We start from the raw sequence: 20,501 nt of genomic DNA on the forward strand, positions 1-20,501 counted from the left end.
CTCATTTGTGATTTGCGCCCCTTCCCATAAAAAATGAAAATGCAATATTATTCTGCTTTAATCGCCCCTATCTTCAGTTGAGATGTTCAGAACTGCACCATACTTCATGTGTATGATTAACTTGACATCCTCTGGGGGTATGCTAAGTTTCGTAGAATTTCATCCATAGGGGGGTATAAAATAAATTCATTTATGTGCACATTTAGTGACTGTACACTCATCGGCCTGTAGATGGTGCTGTTGAGCGAAGGGTTGCTGGTTTAGGATGATACTGTCACACACACACATGCAGGAATACAAACAAGCGCAAGCATGCACACACACTGACATCCACACGCACAGACACACACACATACAAATCCACATGCACATGCACAGACACACACACACACACACACAAACACACACACACACACACACACACACACACACGTACGCACGCATACATACACGCACAGACACACACACACACACACATACATACAAATCCACATGCACAGACAGACACACACACACACACACACACACACACACACTATGAATACATTTTATCAGCGTTATGGACATAACATGAAATACACACACTTTACAAGTGTCCTACAAACTCTGTGAATTATTAAACACACTGCCGATGTATCATGAAAAAGACTTGCTTGAACACTACAGCTGTGTCCCAATGTGAAGTCTGCATCCTCCGAAGTCCGTATTTGAAGGCCGATTGCGTCACAGCGGCGCGTCGAAACGTCACAGCGGAGCGTCGAAGGATGTCCCAATTCAAAGGCTGCACACTTCGGAGGTCGCATTTGAAGGCCGATTGCGTCACCGCGGCGCTATGAAGGCTGTCCCAATTCAATTCTGCATCCTCCGAAGTCCGTATTCGAAGGCCGGTTGCGTCATCGCGGCGCGACGAAGGCTAAAGCGACGCCAAATGCACCCTTCGTTTCCCCGTGAAAGGAAGGATACATAAATGGACACTTTGCGGACTATCCTACCCCATAATTCATCGCGCGGCGGTGACGACAACATTTTTACAAAAAAAAAAAGACGGCCGAGAGTTCGCTGGTGGACGGCAAATTCACATTTAAATGTAAGTATTATGTTTTCATTTACTCAAATAACTTAGCTAGTGAAACCTGAGTTAAAAGCCACAAGTTTTTCTTTCTTATAAACTTCACCTTTAACTCCATCACCATTGCGTGGCTTCATTTGTCAGGTGGTCTGAGGCAAAACTTGTGCTAATAGTTTAATAATTGTTTCAGGGAGCAAGGAGCAGACAGCTCAATTTATTAAACTGCAATTTAAAAAAAAAAAACTAAATAAATTAAATGACATTTTATTGTAATATTTGCACTAGTCTGTCAAACTTGTGTAAATAAGAAATATCACTCACCCTATAAAGCCCACAACAATAGGAAAAGCAGTAGATAAGGCAATGGGGTTTCACTTGTATGTGTTTTTGTAGTGCTGTCATGCAAGCCATGTCTACAAAGGTTTTAACCAAATTTGAGTATTCATGAATATGATTTCTGAATATGAATGATTTTAAAAATACAAAGTAAGAAAGTTGAGATCACATCTTTGCTGAAATGTATTGTGCTGTTGTTGTTAACAAGCCATGGTTAATTTGCTCTGCCTTAGGATTGCACGTGTCCTGGGACAGGTGAGGGTGTGAGTGGGAAACCCTCGGCTGAAACTTGGCCCTGGTTTGTCCTCATGGATGAGATGTTGGGACAGAGGCATTGCACCCTCATTGCCTCAATCCCTGAGGACACACCAGGGCCGAGTTCAGCAGTGTGTGACCAAGAAGAGGAGCCAGGGGCAGCAGCAGCAGCAGCACCAGAACCACGAAGAAGGCGAGACAGAGAGGACGAGTTTTTGGACTTGATTAGAGAAGACATGGGACTGCAGAGGCGAGGAGAGCACAAGAGAGAATGGACAGGCTGTTTTCTCTTCTTGAAAGAGTGATTGAAAAATATGTATATATATTATATTCTTTAACTTTTTTCACTTATATTTTTTTAAAAGGAAAAAAATTATGCAACTTTAAATGTGTAAATAAAAGAGAATTCATTGCTCTGGACATTGTTTATTTTTGTAATGACAGTCATAATTTCTACATGAAACAAATTCTTCTATAACGTTTTTCCCCCAACTATTTACAACAAACGTTAAACATCTCAAAATCAACATAAACATTTAAATTGTACAGTACATAAAATAAGAAAAATGATGTAGACTTATTCAGCTGAGTGGGAGACCCTGGTGTGCTGCTGGACCGGGATGGGCTCCACAATAGAGACCCTGGTAAGGCCTTTCTGCTGGTGGGACATCATCTGGGATGGGCTCCAGAGTGTTTGACTGCATATTTTCACTATCCACTAAGTTGTCTACCAACAGGTTTGCAGGGCTGACTCATGGAATAAATATTGAGATACTTTATTACACTGAAGTACTTTTAATAACCACTAATACCGCTTTGGTGAAAAACTACTAGTCATATATTTCTAACCCTAGTTAAGCAAAATTATCTTGCATACTCTAATGTACTTAAGGTATCAAGAGTAAAAGTAAAGGAATTCTGGAGGGGAAAAAAACTTGTCAGGGTTTTTATGATGGTTCTGCTTTTATATTACTGCATATGTTGCATTTTACTTCTGAATATTTTTAAGGTTGATACATTTGTGTAGTTTATTGTAAAACAATGCATCATATTGTAAAATAACATAATTTTGTAGTCCTGTGTGGGAAAATCACTTCGAGTAGCCTACCGGACCGGTCTAGCCTATGGAGGATTGTTCTTGTCGCCTAGCAACAGTAGTGACTGACAGCTGCCGATCACGAGCGGGAGTTACATTCGCACTGGACTTTATTCAACTGGGTTTTTATATTCAAATAGGGTTGAAAACCTGTGTACATATATTTACCAAGGTCCATTTATGTGCATAATAAAAAAAGAATACACTAGCCTACAAAATCGCATCAAGGTAAGATATAAATGAACATTTGAATCTTCGGCTAAGCCGAAAGTACATGACCTGAAACATCCTTAATACCATGTCCTCCAGTAAAATATAAAAAATGACAATTCTGGCTCCATAGCTGTTTACTTAATTTTATCAAATGAATTGTCAGGATGGCAGCATACTCTCGCACCGTTGCTTGGCGCCTGGAGCGGTAATCGGGAACACCTGGCTGCGCAATTAGGAAATCCTACGAAGGGTGCATGGTGTGTCGTTCGGAGGACGCATAGGCTGCATCGTTTGAAGTCCGCAGCCTTCGAAGGATGCAGTCTTCACATTGGGACACAGCTCTCAAGTGTGTTTTTGAAACTCATTTTTATAATACATTATGTAGGGAAAACCACTGTTATGGATGTGACGCTTTCACATTATGGATGCTAAGTGTCTAAACTAATGACTTTTGATATAAAACTTAAATAGTAATGGCAAATAATTACAAAACTCTAAATTATCCATGATCCACAGGAATACTCCAGACAGTCTTTTAAAATATACAACTTATATACATAAACACGCGATACAGCCAAATTGCTCCACGTCATTTATTTTTGTGGAAAGCCAGTGCAGGCCTGAGCGGCGGTCATAGTTTGTACCGCCATGCGGTACATCTAGTTAACATAATTTTACTATAAATATCATGGTTGAAATATGGTTACTGTAGTAAATGATGGTTAATTTTTATAAGGATAAAATATGTTATTCTACAATCTGATGTAGTTCAGGCCTTTGGGTTGATCAGAGCTGATGAATAAACATTCAAATGTTGATTCAGTTTTTCCTCTTTATATCATTTTCACATATGATAATTAATGTTATTATTAAACGAGTGACAGAAACACACATGTACATTAACACATAACTCTGAAGAGTTCGACTTACGCTCATGATCGATTCTTCTTCTGAACTCTCTAACGGTCATGTTCTTCAGTTTCTCCTCTGAACCCACATCTACTGATATTGGTCGTCCGATCTTGGTTATGACACGAATTGTGTGTCTCTCTAAATGTGTTAATCAGTCAGAAAAAGATCAACAATAACACAATTATGAAGAATGAAACAGCAGTAAAAATGCAAACATCACATGTACAGTAAAGCATATGATGATAACGGCCTGATTTACAGAAGTCGACATTAAACATTCCATAAAATACTGATAAATAAATTCTATAAAAAACATATAAAATACTGGTTAAAACTTTGATCATAAACTGACACTTGACTGCTGTTCCTCTGTGGGGTTTAATCATGTAACAGATATTAATAATGACAGAAAATAATACAATATATATATATAGACTGTAGAGGATTCTGATTCATTGTAAATTCCCTGGGTGAAGAAAAAATTACAACAAACAAGCTTGAGATTAATGTGGTTGATTTATTTGTGGCAAACCTTCAGAAAAGACAGTAAAGAAGAAAAGAAAGAAGCCAAGAAATGGAGGAGACAGAAGAAGGGAGTTTCTCTTCCGGAGAAGACCGTTTCCAAAGCAAGAAAGACGATGCAAAATAATTAAACAAGAGCGATTGAATATGGTTGATGAAACTTATAAAACAGTAAATTGATGGAGAACATTTTGAGAAAAATTGTTTGAAAAATAAACTGGACAGACTAGTGGTGTTAAGTTTAAGACATTAAAAAATGAGTTCATGCACATGTATACCTGTGTTTAATATTGTTTAAAGGACAATTCCGGTATTTAACACTTTGAGTCTATGTTGTAGTTTGTTTTGGATGAACAAGAGTGGTGGACAAAGAAATTTTGACAATGTTTCCTGTCTCGACTTTTTGACTATTTTAGAATTGCCCATGACCGCTTTAGAATGGGAGTCTATGGCCATGCACAAACATGTCCTTAAAACAACCCTTAACATTCGTTTTCAAAACTGTGCAACTCCCCGAGTGGTTAGTGGTGTTCGTTGATGTTCCAAAACAAATATATCGGCGCAATGTATGATTTCAATCCGTTTATTTTTCTATAGTGGAACAATTTTTTCAGATACCTCACAACCGCGTATAAACTTCCGCTCTTCCGCAACTTCCGTTGCTCACGCTAGCCTTCTGAGAGACAGAACACAGAGCGAAAAGACCTAAAAGACTACAACCAAATATAAACAGCCCCCTTTCCGTTCCCGGTAGCGCAGTGATATCAACGAGCAATGAGTCCTCCAACAGAAATCAATGGGATTTTACAAAATGCCAAATAAAACACGACAGAAACTGTATTTCGCTACGCTACTTGTTTTTAATCATCAACGAACACCTCTAACCACTTGGTGAGTTGCACAGTTTTGAAAACGAATGTTAAGGGTTGTTTTAAGGACATGTTCGTGCATGGCCATTGACTCCCATTCTAAAGCGGTCATGGGCAATTCTAAAATAGTCAAAAAGTCGAGACAGGAAACATTGTCAAAATTTCTTTGTCCACCACTCTTGTTCACTCAAAACAAACTACAAAATAGACTCAAAGTGTTAAATACCGTAATTGTCCTTTAAGATTACACATGACTGTTTGCCGAAAGGAAAAAAGCTGCAGTTGTTGTTGGTTGAGCACGAACGATGTAGAGTGAAGTATGGTGTACATGAATAAATGGGTGATCGATTCATTTCTGGTGTGTGTCTGTGTGTAACAGTGGAAAATCCCTGTGATGTCTGAGGAGTATACATTGTGAGACATGCCCCAGTTCAAGGCTGAATCTCGTGGTGAAGACTACTCGTGTTTGTTTTACGTCTATATTTATTCTGTACTTTATTATTAAAACGAAGCCATTGATTGTGGTGATTTGTAAACTTCTCTATAACAAGTCTCAGAGTGATTTACTGATTTACTACAGACTGAGTTTGGCACGGACTCCTCCTGAAATGTCTAACCAGCAGACGGCGCTCAAAACCTGAAGGTAATATCAAATCTTCTGATATGTAAAGGTTATGGAGATGTGTGATGGAAATCTTAGTCATTTCAGGGGAAAATGAATACAACATGACATTCAGTGTAAGAGCAGAATTCACTGAAGAATTACTAATATAAAATCACTGCTATAGAGAGAACAAGAGTTTGTCTTCAGTGACGACATGAAGAGTCAGGCTAAACATTATAAACTAACACTGGTTTACCTCCGCCAGATAGACGTCCAGTCATATTCACTGTAGATTCAACGCCACAATCCAGCAGTGTTTCATGATCCTGCAGATCTCGGCCTCTGTAGACTATTCTGCAATGGCTAGCTAGAAACAAACAATGAATGCGTGAGAAACATCAGTGTGTAAACCTCATTTTTGCATATGATGATTAATGTTATTATTAAACGAGTGACAGAAACACACATGTACATTAACACATAACTCTGAAGAGTTCGACTTACGTAGAACTATGCAACCGACTCTTCTTCTGAACTCTTCAACGGTCATGTTCTTCAGTTCCTCTGAGTCCAGATATACTGGGGTTGTCTCTCCGAGAATGTCTTTGACATGAATTGTGTGTCTCTCTATATGTGTTAATCAGTCAGAGAAAGATCAACAATAACACAATTATGAAAAATAAAACAACAGTAAAAATGCAAACACACCAGTGTTCTGACCAGCATTCAGTAAATCACATGTACAGTAAAGCATATGATGATAACGGCCTGATTTACAGTCGCCATTAAACACTCAATCTTCCCAGAAAACAAAGAAATGTTATGAAGTTATGAAAACATTATTTCTGAATGTTCTTTTTTTATTGTTTTAAAAACAGTATTCTTGATTATATGAAGGTCAGCAAAACATTAACCCTCTGGGGACCAAGGTGTTTTTGGGGCCCTTGAGAAGTTCTGACATGCCTTGACATTTGTGCTTTTTTCAGTTATTTATAAACATGTTAATGGCAAAGGTGTAAATTCACTCTATATAGCACAAACAGGGCTACCATAATATGCAAGCAACTTGTATGTAGATGTTTGTATTTTTAAGAGAATAATGTTTATGCGTGGTTATTGGAAAAAATAAAAATGAAAGTTGCTGAATTAAGACCACAAAACACATATTAAATATGTGTCCACAAGACTTTTGACCAATGGATGTGGTCCCTTTGAGTTCTAGCTTCAAAATTATATGAAAATAGTCTTGCTTTATCGTTCACAAAAAAAAAATACATTGATTTAAATGGTGTAAAACAGGTTTTGCTTGGAAAGCCAATATGCGAGGGGGAGGAGTAGTTCACACCCACTCTGCATAATGACTCTGCCTAATGAGCCATCCTTTCAGGTGTGACACTGACTGAGCCACAATACAAGGACAAAACTGATGTATTTAGAAGAAGACTTATATTGACCATTTAAGATTTTGCTTACATCTCTCTTGTAAATATGTTTTGCTATTTTATTAAAAATGTTACAATTACAACAATAATTACAATTTCAACAATATTTCAAGTGTACTCTTTCTTTGTAAAAAAGAAAAAGAAAAAAAGATTATAGGCCTACATTTTATCATATGTATTCATTAGTTTGAATATAGCCGCATTGGAACATCTAACATCTTAGTCTATGACTTTATTTTTGACAAATATATATATATATATATATATATATATATATATATATATATATATATATATATATATATATATATATATATATATATATATATATATATATATATATATATATATATAAAACGTTAGATATGAGCAGAAATTGCTAAACAAAAGCTTATTTTATGTGGCAGTATATTTTACAGTAGCCTAAAAACTGTACCCAAATCTAGTCAACAAGTGACTGACTGTAGCGTTGTTTTTATGAAATATTAGGGCATATAAATGCTAATTTGCAGTTTAATACGTTGCTTGTACAAATACATTTTATTTCAACATATTCCAGTCGATTTTTACTCATCTCAGTAGGCTATAGCAAAGCAGTTTATTCTTTCACACACAGACGCGCGATTTATATTTAGGCTAAACAGTCTTTACAAATATGTACCCTTCATTCATCTCACAGAAAGGCGAGTCATATTATAGAAATGCGATTCATCTTTTTGCGGTTTGCATAGGCCTACACTAACGTTATTCCATAACGTTATTCCACACGTGAGAAAAGAAAACAGCCTACCTCACTCCTCAGCGGGATCTGCTCCTCATATCAGGAGATATTGTTCCTCATATCAGCACTGTTCTGAGGAATCTTTTCTCCATAAGGTAGGCTATATTATGCCTCACTCGATCGCGACGCGCTTTGTTTACAGCTGATGTGGGCGTTTCACAGATCTTCAATAGTTCTCAGAATTTGCGTTTGAATAGCACGCGCTCTGCGGGGAGTGGTCACATTACTGTGAATGAGCTCTTAATGAGCTCGACTGGAGTCGCTCTCTTTTTATACAGATTACAGAAGCTGATAATATTTGTTTTTTATATAAATGACTTCATTTAACAGATGCGATCTCAAGCTTTATGCCCGTGGGTCTGTTTGCCTGTTTGACTGAATTTTCGCGGAGTTATAGATCATTTTCGAACGCGTTTCAAATGGGAGTTTACGGATAGAGAGAAGGCAGAAATCGCATCATGTTAAAGTTTCTTTATTTGTCAAAAAGCAAAACACTTTATTTTTATTTTGAGTATACAGAAAAAAATAGAAACTGAACAGGATCGATTGATGTATAACACGAAAACTAAAGATCAAAATTAACAGAGCATTTTGTGTTTATTTTTCATTGCTAAAAAAAAAAACGAGCAAAACGCGCCGGCGCGTTTTTGGTCCCCAGAGGGTTAAGAGAACGTTCCATATTATCATTTTACAAACATTATGGGAACGTTCCTTATGAATGTTTTAAAACAAGTAACATTTAAAAAACACTAGAAAAACATCCGACTCAAAGCTTTCAGAATAAAAGCTCCATTAATGATGTTTTTGTGCTGATGTTCTGAGGACATTATTAAACACCAGATAACTATAGAAACTAATACAATATACATTCAGTGTAAGAGCAGAATTCACTGAAGAATTACTAATATAAAATCACTGCTATAGAGAAAACAAGAGTTTGTCTGGAGTGACGACATGAAGAGTCAGATTAAACATTAGAAACTAGCACTGGTTTACCTCCTCCTTCAGGAAGATGATCAACCACAGCCAGTGTAGATTCATGTGTAATGCCGTAACCCCGCAGTGTCTGATGACTCTGCAGATGTCTGCCGTTGAAGACCAGTCTGTAATGGTCATCTATGAAAACAACAACTACATGAGTAACAGCAAACATCAGTGTATAACCTCATTAAGAGCTGAAGACGATCATCTCATCATTAAGAGGCTTTTCCTGTAATTATGACCGCCGCTAGCGTAGCTGATGAAAGCGGTCATAGAGGGATTGTCAAAGGTTTTTTTCCCGTCATCTACTGAATTTTTCGTCAACGATACCAGGGACACCGAAACACCGGGGAACATGAAGTTTGGTGGGCATGTAGCCCCACTAGACTTTTACAGAAGAATTTCGTTTGGTCCCCGGGGGCCACCCTTGACGGCCTGTAGATGGTGCTGTTGAGCGAAAGGTTGCTGGTTTAGGATGATACTGTCACACACACACATGCAGGAATACAAACAAACGCAAGCATGCACACACACTGACGTCCACACACACACAGACACACACACACACACACACACACATGTACGCACACATACATACACGCGCACACACACACACATACACACTATGAATACATTTTATCAGCGTTATGGACATAACATGAAATACACACACTATACAAGTGTCCTACAAACTCTGTGAATTATTAAACACACTGCCGATGTATCATGAAAAAGACTTGCTTGAACACAATAAGTGTGTTTTTGAAACTCATTTTTGTAATACATTAAATAGGGAAAACCACTGTTATGGATGTGACGCTTTCACATTATGGATGCTAAGTGTCTAAACTAATTGTAGCGGCCCTTCAGCTTTGTAGAAAAGAGGCAGAGAGTTATTGACGGGTGCCTTCGATTTATTTTGTTAAGATGCAATAAACTTCATTGCTGAAGTGTTCATTGTCTCGCTTCTTTGTTGCAAACGTTCTCCATGCATCACAACACTGTGTTTACACACTGACTTCATAGCACCATAACAATCGCATCACAGCACGGCACGAGATGATTAAGATTCAAGATATGAAGTTGAATGAGTTGTGAAATATTGATTCATGATGTTGGAGTGATTTGAGTATTCCTTTACAAGGTATCGACTGCTGCAGGTTAATGCTGGGTTTATATTTATGGTATACGTTACAAACACGTGTAAAATGTTGAATGTCAAAGAATTTATGATTATGTTGCATATACAATTTGACTTATTACCATTGTTGATTATTTGAGTGTCTAATAAATTATAGATGTCTGATATGAGTAATTCATTGCTCTCTTAAGTTTGTAGACAGACAAAATGGAAGACACAGTTGAGCAAATGGCAGCGCAAGCAAGTCAAAAGTTAGTTCCTGATAAGGATTTAAATATTTCTAAAGAAATGCAACCGGTTAGATCAAGATCAAGTTCTCGTAAAAGAAATCATACAGAGAAAGGCTTAGAGATGCATAAACAAGAGACCAGAAAGCAAGAGAAAGACTCCTGGAAGCAGACAGCTAAGGAAACTAGGGCTAAATTGAAAGCTTTATGCACATACGAAGAGCTTGAATATATTTTAAAGGACATTCAAACTAGACATGATGTAGTCACCCAGCATTATGCTCCCTTATTGCGCAATCAAACAACAACTGCAGAGATTGTTAAAAGAGTAGATGTTTGTGCCACACTAACTGCAGACATTTCTGATTTGGTGAGCAAACGAATAGAAACTGTTGAGCAGTTCCAACAAAAAGAAGTAAAGGAGAGAGTAAGGCAGATATTAAATAAAGATGAGTATGCATCTGTCTTTGGTTACACTAATGACTTTTGATATAAAACTTAAATAGTAATGGCAAATAATTACAAAACTCTAAATTATCCATGATCCACAGGAATACTCCAGACAGTCTTTTAAAATATACAACTTATATACATAAACACGCGATACAACCAAATTGCTCCACGTCATTTATTTTTGTGGAAAGCCAGTGCAGGCCTGAGCGGCGGTCATAGTTTGTACATCTAGTTAGTGTTATTATTAAACAAGTGACAGAGACACACATGGACATTAACACATAACTCTGAAGAGTTCGACTTACAAGGATCTGCGCGATCGAGTCTTCTTCTGAACTCTACAACGCTCATGTTCTTCAGTTCCTCTGAGTCCACATCTACTGGTATTGTCTCTCCGCGAAGGGTTTTGACATAAATTGTGCAGCACATTTTGTGGAATTAATGTAGAATTTGAAATGAATATAAAATTAATATTGCGCAGTGTTTAGTTTTACTTTCACTGTTGTAAAGGTGTTACGGGTTAACAGGGGACGCGCGCGTACACGCAGATATAGGCTTGTTTGAGATGCGCCTTGCCTCGCCTGAAGTGTAGTCGAGAGTAGGAGCGGCTGCAGTGAGAGGAGGAGTGAAAAAAGTGAAGGTAAGCCGGACATATCTCTCTTCTCGCAGTGGATCTGACACCTGTGAGATCAAAGATGGATATCGCGGGATTCACGGGATTCACGCTCGTTCACAGTGTTGCTAATAAACTGGATGAAATTTAAGTTCTGTTGCTTTTATATGAAAATAAATATAATGAACAACACACCCAATGTAGCCTACTTATTTAATTCCATTCCAAATACATGTTTATCAGTCTTTTTTCTTTAATACAGACATGTTTTTTTTTTGTTTTTTGTTTTTTATAAAAAATACATTGCATAACCCATAGAGATCGCAATGTTATAGTTTGGGAATATTCACACATAATGTATACACATAAAACATGATATCAGAGTTTTAAAATCAAACATTTTAAAAGAGAACAATACATCACAGTTGTTTAAACCAATGAGCATTAAGCTGTGTCGTCAGCAAGTCGTTTCCCATCATGCTTTTAGGCTTGTTCGACTTCATGCAGCTCTGCGCAGACCGATCGGCGGCTGACTTAAAGCAGTGCATGCCGGTTAGAAATTTTGTCCGACTTGTGCTGCGTTCCAGTCCACTTTTAGACACGCACTTGCGAACTTCCCTACGCACTTCCCCTCGGGGGAATCCCTGCCGCCATTTTGAAGTGCGTTCCACTTCGTGAAGTGGACGAGGGAAGTTTATATGGACAGACCCTCGTTCCCTCGATTTTGACCGAGGGAGCGAGTCTGCTTCAAATGTACACTTCAGGCACCTATATGTCCCACAATGCAACACGATTGTGACGTCACCGCATATCTCGTCTAATCACCACCACACAAACAACTCTATGATATATTAATTATAATTTTTTTTTAATTTAAAACAACCCAAACACACCTATAAACATTTGGATGCTGCATTAAACAAATTCTTAAAGGGAAAAAAATGTAAATAATAAATCAACTCCACAGCTGATTCCAAGTGATCAAGGGCTTAGGACGTTCCAGTTCAGCCCATTGCAGTTTCCGCCAGTAGTGGGCACTCGCAATGACGTACATCCGAGTGAACGAGACGAAGGGAAGTTAGCAAGTGAAGGGCATGACAATTTTGGACTGGAACGATACAGCGCCGACGCCACGTGACTGTGACGTATGCCATCAAAGTACCGCGAGACCGATTCGAGAGTAGCCGGAGAACTCAGCCAGCGCAGCTTCTCAAGAGCGGCTGCACTGGGCTTCACGAGCATAGACATGTAAGGTGTGTTCGACATCGGCTGCGGCTGGATGCACCCGATCTGCGAGAGTAGCCGCGTGCAGGCGGGGAGGAGCTGCAAACGGAGACGTGAAGTCGGACACTTTCTGGTTCCCGTAGTGACCGCTCACGTGGTGTTTGCATACTTTACCACAGCTGCAGTGAAGTAAATGCAATATTTGCCTAATAATGCACAGATGTTTCAGAGACATTTTCATTCAATACTTTATGTACTGCTTCATACAGCGTCTGTTTGAACAAGAATAAAGTTCAACATAAGCTACTATCAATGAAGTGGAGTCTACGTTTTTTAAGCAGTTTTAATTTGATAAACATGACACAATATAGCATGACAACGACATGAAAAGAGTGTTCACTGTTATAATAAACTGATTTGAGAGCTTTAGAGGAACTAAAGGTGTTCGAAATAAACACGAAACACACGTGATCGTTGTCATGCGGTGAATCCGGCCAATCGTGGAACAGCTGTGTCGTCATCAGCCCACGTGCAGCCCAGTGCAGCCGCTCTTGAGAAGCTGCGCTGGCTGAGTTCTCCGGCTACTCTCGAATCGCTCTCGCGGTACTTTGATGGCATACGTCACAGTCACGTGGCGTCGGCGCTGTATCAAGTCGGACAAAATTTCTAACCGGCATGCACTGCTTCAAGTCAGCCGCCGATCGGTCTGCGCAGAGCTGCATGAAGTCGAACAAGCCTGTATAGAAAGGCTAGATGGCTCAAGGCGGAGTCAGCTGTGTCGTCACTTGGCGGCCATCTTAGGTCAGGAGACTGCGCTGCTGCTCCCTGCGGCTGTGGACGGAAGGTGAGTGACATACGCCAACTAAAATGCTCGTAACTTGCTGAAATCTGGACGGATTTACAAACGGTTTGGTTTCTTACAAACGTTATTAACGTGGCTATAATTCTGAATGCTTAAACATTTTGAACATAATTATTCATATGTATGCAGTATAATAGCTACATCTCTGACGTTTATAACAAACCAAACCGTTTGAAAATCGGTTGAAAATTGAGCAAGTTATGGTTATTTAAAAGTACATGCACCATGTTATGAGTGAGCGAGCATCCTGTCGTAAGATGGCCGCCGTGTGCGGATGTCGAGCTCCATTGGCCAGCAGCGCGGACGAGACATCTAGCCTTTATATGATATCTATGTTCACGAGGGCTGATGACGACACAGCTGTTCCACGATTGGCCAGATCCATTGCATGACAACGATCACGTGTGTTTCGTGTTTATTCAAACACCTTTAGTTCCTCTAAAGCGCACAACAAATCAGTTTTTTTATAACAGTAAACACTCTTTTCATGTAGTTGCGATGTTAAATTGTGTCATGTTTATCAAAATAAAACTGATTAAAAAACGTAGACTCCACTTCATTGATAGTAGCTTATGTTGAACTTTATTCTTGTTCAAACAGACGCTGTGTGAAGAAGCAGTATATAAAGTATTGAATGAAAATGTCTCTGAAACATTATTTGGCAAATATTGCATTTATTTCACTTCAGCTGTGGTAAAGTATGCAAACACCACGTGAGCGGTCACTACGGGAACCAGAAAGTGTCCGACTTCACGTCTCCGTTTGCAGCTCCTCCCCGTCTGCACGCGGCTACTCTCGCTGATCGGGTGCATCCAGCCGCAGCCGATGTCGAACACACCTTTTGATTAGCGCAGTCGGTGGAGAGCAACTGCGCTCGACTGCAGAATCCGACAGGTGCGCCTTGCGCTCGCGAGAGATTTTTAACATACGTCAGCATGACATCAGAGCAAGGCGGACCGCACTCGGACACATTTCTAACCGGCATGCATCTCGCGCTGATCACCGGTGATCGGTTCTGTGCAGATTTTGCTCATCTTAAACAAGCCTCATGAAACAGTTGAACCAAATACGCCATATTGTGTCGAGGCTTCGAATCAATCCGACACTCGACTCAGTGGGAGAAGCACCTGGCTGCAGCCTGCAGATTTGGGGGCACAATGCTTCTCATTGGTTAGTGGCAAGTGATGACGTCGATCGAGGCGGGGCCGCACCTGGGGCGGGGCTGCACGTCTCTTCCCGCCAACATCTCTTCTCATTGGTTAGTGGCAAGTGATGACGTCGATCGAGGCGGGGCCGCACCTGGGGCGGGGCTGCACGTCTCTTCCCGCCAACATCTCTTCTCATTGGTTAGTGGCTTGTAATCATGACGTGATTCTAGCATGTTTTAAGGCTTGTTCGACTTCATGCAGTTCTGCGCAGACCGATCGGCGGCTGACTTAAAGCAGTGCATGCCGGTTAGAAATTTTGTCCGACTTGATACCTCAAGTTAGTTCCTCTAAAGCTCTCAAATCAGTTTTTTTATAACAGTGAACACTCTTTTCATGTCGTTGCGATGTTATATTGTGTCATGTTTACCAAATTAAAACTGCTTAAAAAACGTAGACTCCACTTCATTGATAGTAGCTTATGTTGAACTTTATTCTTGTTCAAACAGACGCTGTATGAAGCAGTACATAAAGTATTGAATGAAAAAGTCTATGAAACATCTGTGCATTATTAGGCAAATATTGCATTTATTTCACTTCAGCTATGGTAAAGTATGCAAACACCACGTGAGCGGTCACTACGGGAACCAGAAAGTGTCCGACTTCACGTCTCCGTTTGCGGCTCCTCCCGCCGGCACGCGGCTACTCTCGCAGATCGGGTGCATCCAGCCGCAGCCGATGTCCAACACACCTTTCGTGAAACACGAGGCTTCATTTGGCCATAGTCACGTGACATGGGTGTTTTGAATCACGCTTCGGATCAGTGTTTCGAAACATCTGCGCTTCGGGATCTCACAAAGCTTCGGAACGACTGTTTCGCGTCAGTTATCCCTAGTGTGAGCGAAACATTCTCTTTACTAACTTTCTGGGCTGGCAAGTTTCAATAAGAAGCCTATGGAGGAGTGATCCTGCTCTCAGATTTAATCAAAAATATCTTAATTTGTGTTCTTAAAGGGTTACTTCAGGATTTAGCATTAAGCTTTGTATTAGTAGAAAACCTGTAGTATTTTTGAATTACCATGCTTTCCCCCCTCATATCCCCCTGAGAGGAGAGATTTATGTATTTTTTGTCTGGAAAAAATCCTCCGATGACGCAAAAATGGTCATTTTGCGTCATCGGAGGATTTTCTGTCCAGAGGCTAAAGACTACAGCCAGTAGATGGCGTTGTTCCGCATGTTTTCAACCCGCCCATACAGGGTGGGATCTCACTCACAGAATGTACACAGTATCAGCCGTCTTTCTTTGGAAGCTAAGCTAGCATGCTCTTGTTCTGTGGAGAAAGCTGAATAATAGGAGAAAGCTGAGTAAGTAGGGGTTACCATCTTCCTTTTCCCTGACTTGTCCGGCGGGCGAGACAGTTAAAAATGTCCGGGATTCGGCTTTTGCGTTCTGCGGTCGCCATTCATTGTTTACATGCACACCTCTCGTTTCAATCTAACTGAATTTATTCCGATCGGTGAATCTGACTGTAGTGTTTACATGAACGCTAAAAAAGTGATCTGTTGATGTGCGTTTTAACATTGCTAAGAAAATTCCCGCTCCTCCGTGAGAGATGCGAGACCCGGCGCGTCTCAGTTCTGGGAGTTGTTGTCTTTCATCCACATAAGCCAAAAATACATTTTCTGGCTTTTCTCAGTCTAGAAAGCTCCAAATTCAAAAATTTCTCCACATTTCTTCTACTTAAATTACCTATTTTAAATACACATTCATCTTCCCAGAGGTGAAGTATCCCTTTAAGATGAAAGAAAGTCTTACGGGGTTGGAACAACATGAGGGAGAGTAATTACTTACAGAATTAGCATTTTTGGGTGAACTAACCCTTTAACTCAAACTAGATCACTCTTTTGAGTAAGTCAGAAGCTGCACTTTTGGTGGTGACAGGACCAAGAGCTGAAGTATTCTGTGAATATGTGTTGTGGTAGGATTGATGCACCAGACCCTGTGTCCACCATCATCCTAATGAACAAGTCTGTGTAGGAGATGTGGGCATTTGGTAAAAGTCCCCACTGGAGCTCCATCATCTGTACGGCTTTCATTCACACACAGTTCTGTCTCTTCAGGCAAGCATTCTTCATTAACTGACTTTGATGCTGTCTTGCACACCTTTGGGAAATGTCCGAATTGTCCACACGTTCTACAGTTGCAGTCTTTAGCAGCGCAGGACTTATCATTTGCAAGGTTAGCGGTAACACCACTGCTGTCCCTTAACACAATTATCCTCCTTTGACTTAATCCTTGCTTTATTTTTGTGCATTCGCATCTTTTCTAATTGTTTTGATTCCCCTTCAGCTTTGACTTTGGCTTCTGCTACAGCCGATTCAATTTGTCTTGTAATAGCTATCGTCTTTTTAAGGGTTTAATCTGGCACTAGTAACAGTCTTTCGCCAATTCGGGGCATGCATGTTTTTTCCACAATCTGATCACGGATCATTTCATGGTCAATATTTCCAAAAGCACATGTTTTCACTAGTTCACGAAGTGCTTCAGCGTAATGATCAGTGGCTTGAGCGCGTTGTCTGAAGTGATATCTCTCTGAAACCACATTCGGCTGAGGACTAAAGAACTGTTGCAGTGCTTGTGGAGATCCGTCATATGTATCAGCAGTAAGAGGCAATGTATTGTAGATTCGTTGCCTTTCTGTACCTAAACAGTGCATTAGCAGTGCTCTCTTTTTCTCGGCAGAAACTCTTCTCCTCCGATCGCAAGCAACTAGTTCTGAAATGAAATAACGTTCCTACGCATCAAAGGACAGTTTCGGTTCACCAGGCAGGAACACTACTGTAAAGAGAGCAGGGCCATCTTAACATCCTCACGCCACTTGATATGTTGAAGGAGGAATGAAAGCTGACAGACACAAGCAGAAGCTCAGCATTCACTTTACTCAACTATACCGTCTTCTTCCACACAGCTCTTACATCAGTTGAACATATAAACACATCAGCGCCACCTAGTGGACATGAGTATTATAACAATGCACTGGAGAGAGAACACAACAAGAAAGTTCAACAATAACACAATTATGAAGAATAAAATAACAGTACAAATGCAAACAAATCAACATTCAGTAAATCACATGTGCAGTAAAGCATATGATGATAACGGCCTGATTTTGAGAATATTTCTAATGTTTTGAGAACACAAAAAACATAACATTGAATGAACGGTCTATTAATGTTACTGGAAGAACGTTTGTTCATACGTTGAGAGAAACTTGTTTGTTGGGTATAAAATATGTATATTATTTATAAAGTAATATAGTATGTAGTTAGTTGAAGCAAGTCTTCCTAATATAAAAGCACTTCAATAGAGAAAACAAGAATTTGGTCACTTATAAGACTATAAAGGGATCCTTTAAATAAATGTAAACACTGTTATTAATAATAATAATAATAATAATGCATTTTATTTAATGGAGCCTTTCATAACACCCAAGGTCACCTCACAAGCAATATACAGGTCACTGCATAAGACATTACACACAACAAACAAGCCGCACACAGATAAAGTGCATTAAAGACTCAATACAACATGTTATAAAAAAGCTTGTATAAAAAGATATGTCTTAAGACGCGTTTTAAAAGTCAACAAGCAATCGCTATTGCGAACATCAACGGGAAGAGAGATGTATAGGCGGGCGGCAGCATAACTGAAAGATCTGGCACCCATGGGAGTTAGTCGAATCCGAGGAACCACAAGAGAAGATGAAGATGAAGATCTGAGAGCACGTGAAGGAGTGTAAACATGGAGAAGTTGTGTAAGGTATTGGGGTGCAACTTAAGACTATAAAGTGCCTTATAAGTAGCAAGATCTAGAATTCAACTCTCTACTTTACTGGAAGCCAGTGCAATTGCTGAAGAACTGGAGAGATGTGCAGCAGAAGCTGTTCTAGATAGACACGAGCTGCAGAATTCTGAACCAGCTGAAGCTTATGTAGCAGTTTGGAGGGAACATGTGTGAGAAGAGCATTACAGTAGTCTATCCGTGAAGTGACTAGTGCGTGAATGAGAACGGCAGTGTTATTAGTTGAAGGAAAGAGACGGAGACGGTTAATATTACGCAAGTGGAAGTTTGTAATCCGCGTGATATTATTAATTTGAGCTTCAAAGGATAGTGTGCTATCCATGATGACACCCAAACTTTAAACCTGTGAAGGAGGACAGATTGCAGTATTGTCAATGTACAAAGAAAGACAATTAGATTTAGACAAAACAGATCTAGTGCCAACAAGCAAAGCCTCCGTTTTGTTGCCATTTACCTTCAAGAAGTTAGTGAAAGCCAATCTTTAATTTCAGCTAAACATCTGGACGAAGATGGTGGTGGAAAAGAACAAGTAAAGTTGGGTGTCACCCGCATTACAGTGGAAATTAATACCATATTTCCTCAAAATGTTTCCGTTATTACACACTTACACCAAATACAGTCTCACATAATCATCATAAATAATACTGTGGTCTGGTCAGTTAAAGTGTGATTTAGTTCAAACACCACATAATTCACTATCATATTCTCTTCTGATGTCGGCCTCTGACAGTGAAATATTTCAGTGAGTGTATGATGGAGCTCATATGATCAACAGTAAACACACACACTGACCTGATATAAACACACATGTGATTGATCTGTGAGGCTGAACTACAATACACAACATTATTCAACATTATTCAGCATTATTCAACATTATTCAGCATTATTCAGCATTATTCAACATTATTCAGCATTATTCACTGGGTTCCAGCTGAGGCTGATTCATGTCACAAAATAAATCACCCTTAGAACGGGACCTGGGAATTACTTTATCTTCAAGTGGAGGATGTATTTCTGTGGATCCTGTGTGTATACCGCACCCTGAACAACCTGTGTGAGCTGATGTGGAGCAGAACAAAACATCCGTCAGAAACTGAATAATATCGTGTCGTGAATCAGTCAATCTGTACCTTTAACTTTAATTGTATGAAGGATCAATAATTCAACATGTTTTAAACTCATCATAATAAAGTTCACATGTATATTATGTAGAGGATATGTGGGATAATTGTTCATTTCTGTGCATTGTTGTATAGACACAAACTGTGAAGTTTTCATCTCAAACTAAACTTGTGCACTTTTCCACTGTTAATGCTCATAAGAAGAGAAATGTCAATCATACAGCATCATAGAGAGACTGTTATTACACTATATGTGTTAATCAGTCAGAGAAACTCAACAATAACACATTTATGAAGAATAAAAGGTAACACTTTATAATAACTGCACACTATTAATCATTAAGTATTAGTAAACAGTTAATTCATCATTTATAAAGCATTAATAAACATTAATAAGCAGTATATAAATACAGCTATAAATGCTTTATTCTTGATTTAAAAGCGTATCTATAATGTGTTTAATTATTGTATTGTCATACTGTCATCTAAAAGCTGTCACAAAGAACCGCCAAAAGTAATGATTATGAATATGTCAAATATAACAAGGAGACATTTTAATTGTTTATTAATAAACAAGTGTTTTCTGTGTCGACTGCAAAGATGAAGTTGACGATGCGTCGCGATCTTCTCAGAACGCGCCAGAGAGAAATGCACATTTCATAAGCAGAAAGCAGTCAGTTTTCCTTTGTTTTGAATTGTTCTGTTTAAAAGTAGACATTTCAAGCTTTCTATATATTTCTCAGGTCTGTGAGGCAAGTAGCTTACCTTAC

General features: G+C 39.2%; 1 protein-coding gene across 1 annotated transcript in view; it reads right to left on the minus strand.

Moving 5' to 3' along the window:
* LOC308684211 (uncharacterized protein) overlaps positions 1 to 11,330 on the minus strand; it is a gene marked incomplete at both ends in the record, with an annotated part of 20,219 nt that extends 8,889 nt beyond the window's left edge. Inside the window, 5 exons of the mRNA XM_081355324.1 lie at positions 3,900 to 4,019; positions 6,133 to 6,243; positions 6,381 to 6,503; positions 9,096 to 9,215; positions 11,207 to 11,330. Coding sequence (XP_081211450.1) covers positions 3,900 to 4,019; positions 6,133 to 6,243; positions 6,381 to 6,503; positions 9,096 to 9,215; positions 11,207 to 11,330 — 598 coding nt within the window. The remainder of the gene's footprint in view (positions 1 to 3,899; positions 4,020 to 6,132; positions 6,244 to 6,380; positions 6,504 to 9,095; positions 9,216 to 11,206) is intronic.
* Positions 11,331 to 20,501: the final 9,171 nt, after the last annotated feature.

This window comes from Scardinius erythrophthalmus (genome assembly GCF_964197995.2).
Source record: "Scardinius erythrophthalmus genome assembly, chromosome: 24".
Classification (NCBI taxonomy): domain Eukaryota; kingdom Metazoa; phylum Chordata; class Actinopteri; order Cypriniformes; family Leuciscidae; genus Scardinius; species Scardinius erythrophthalmus.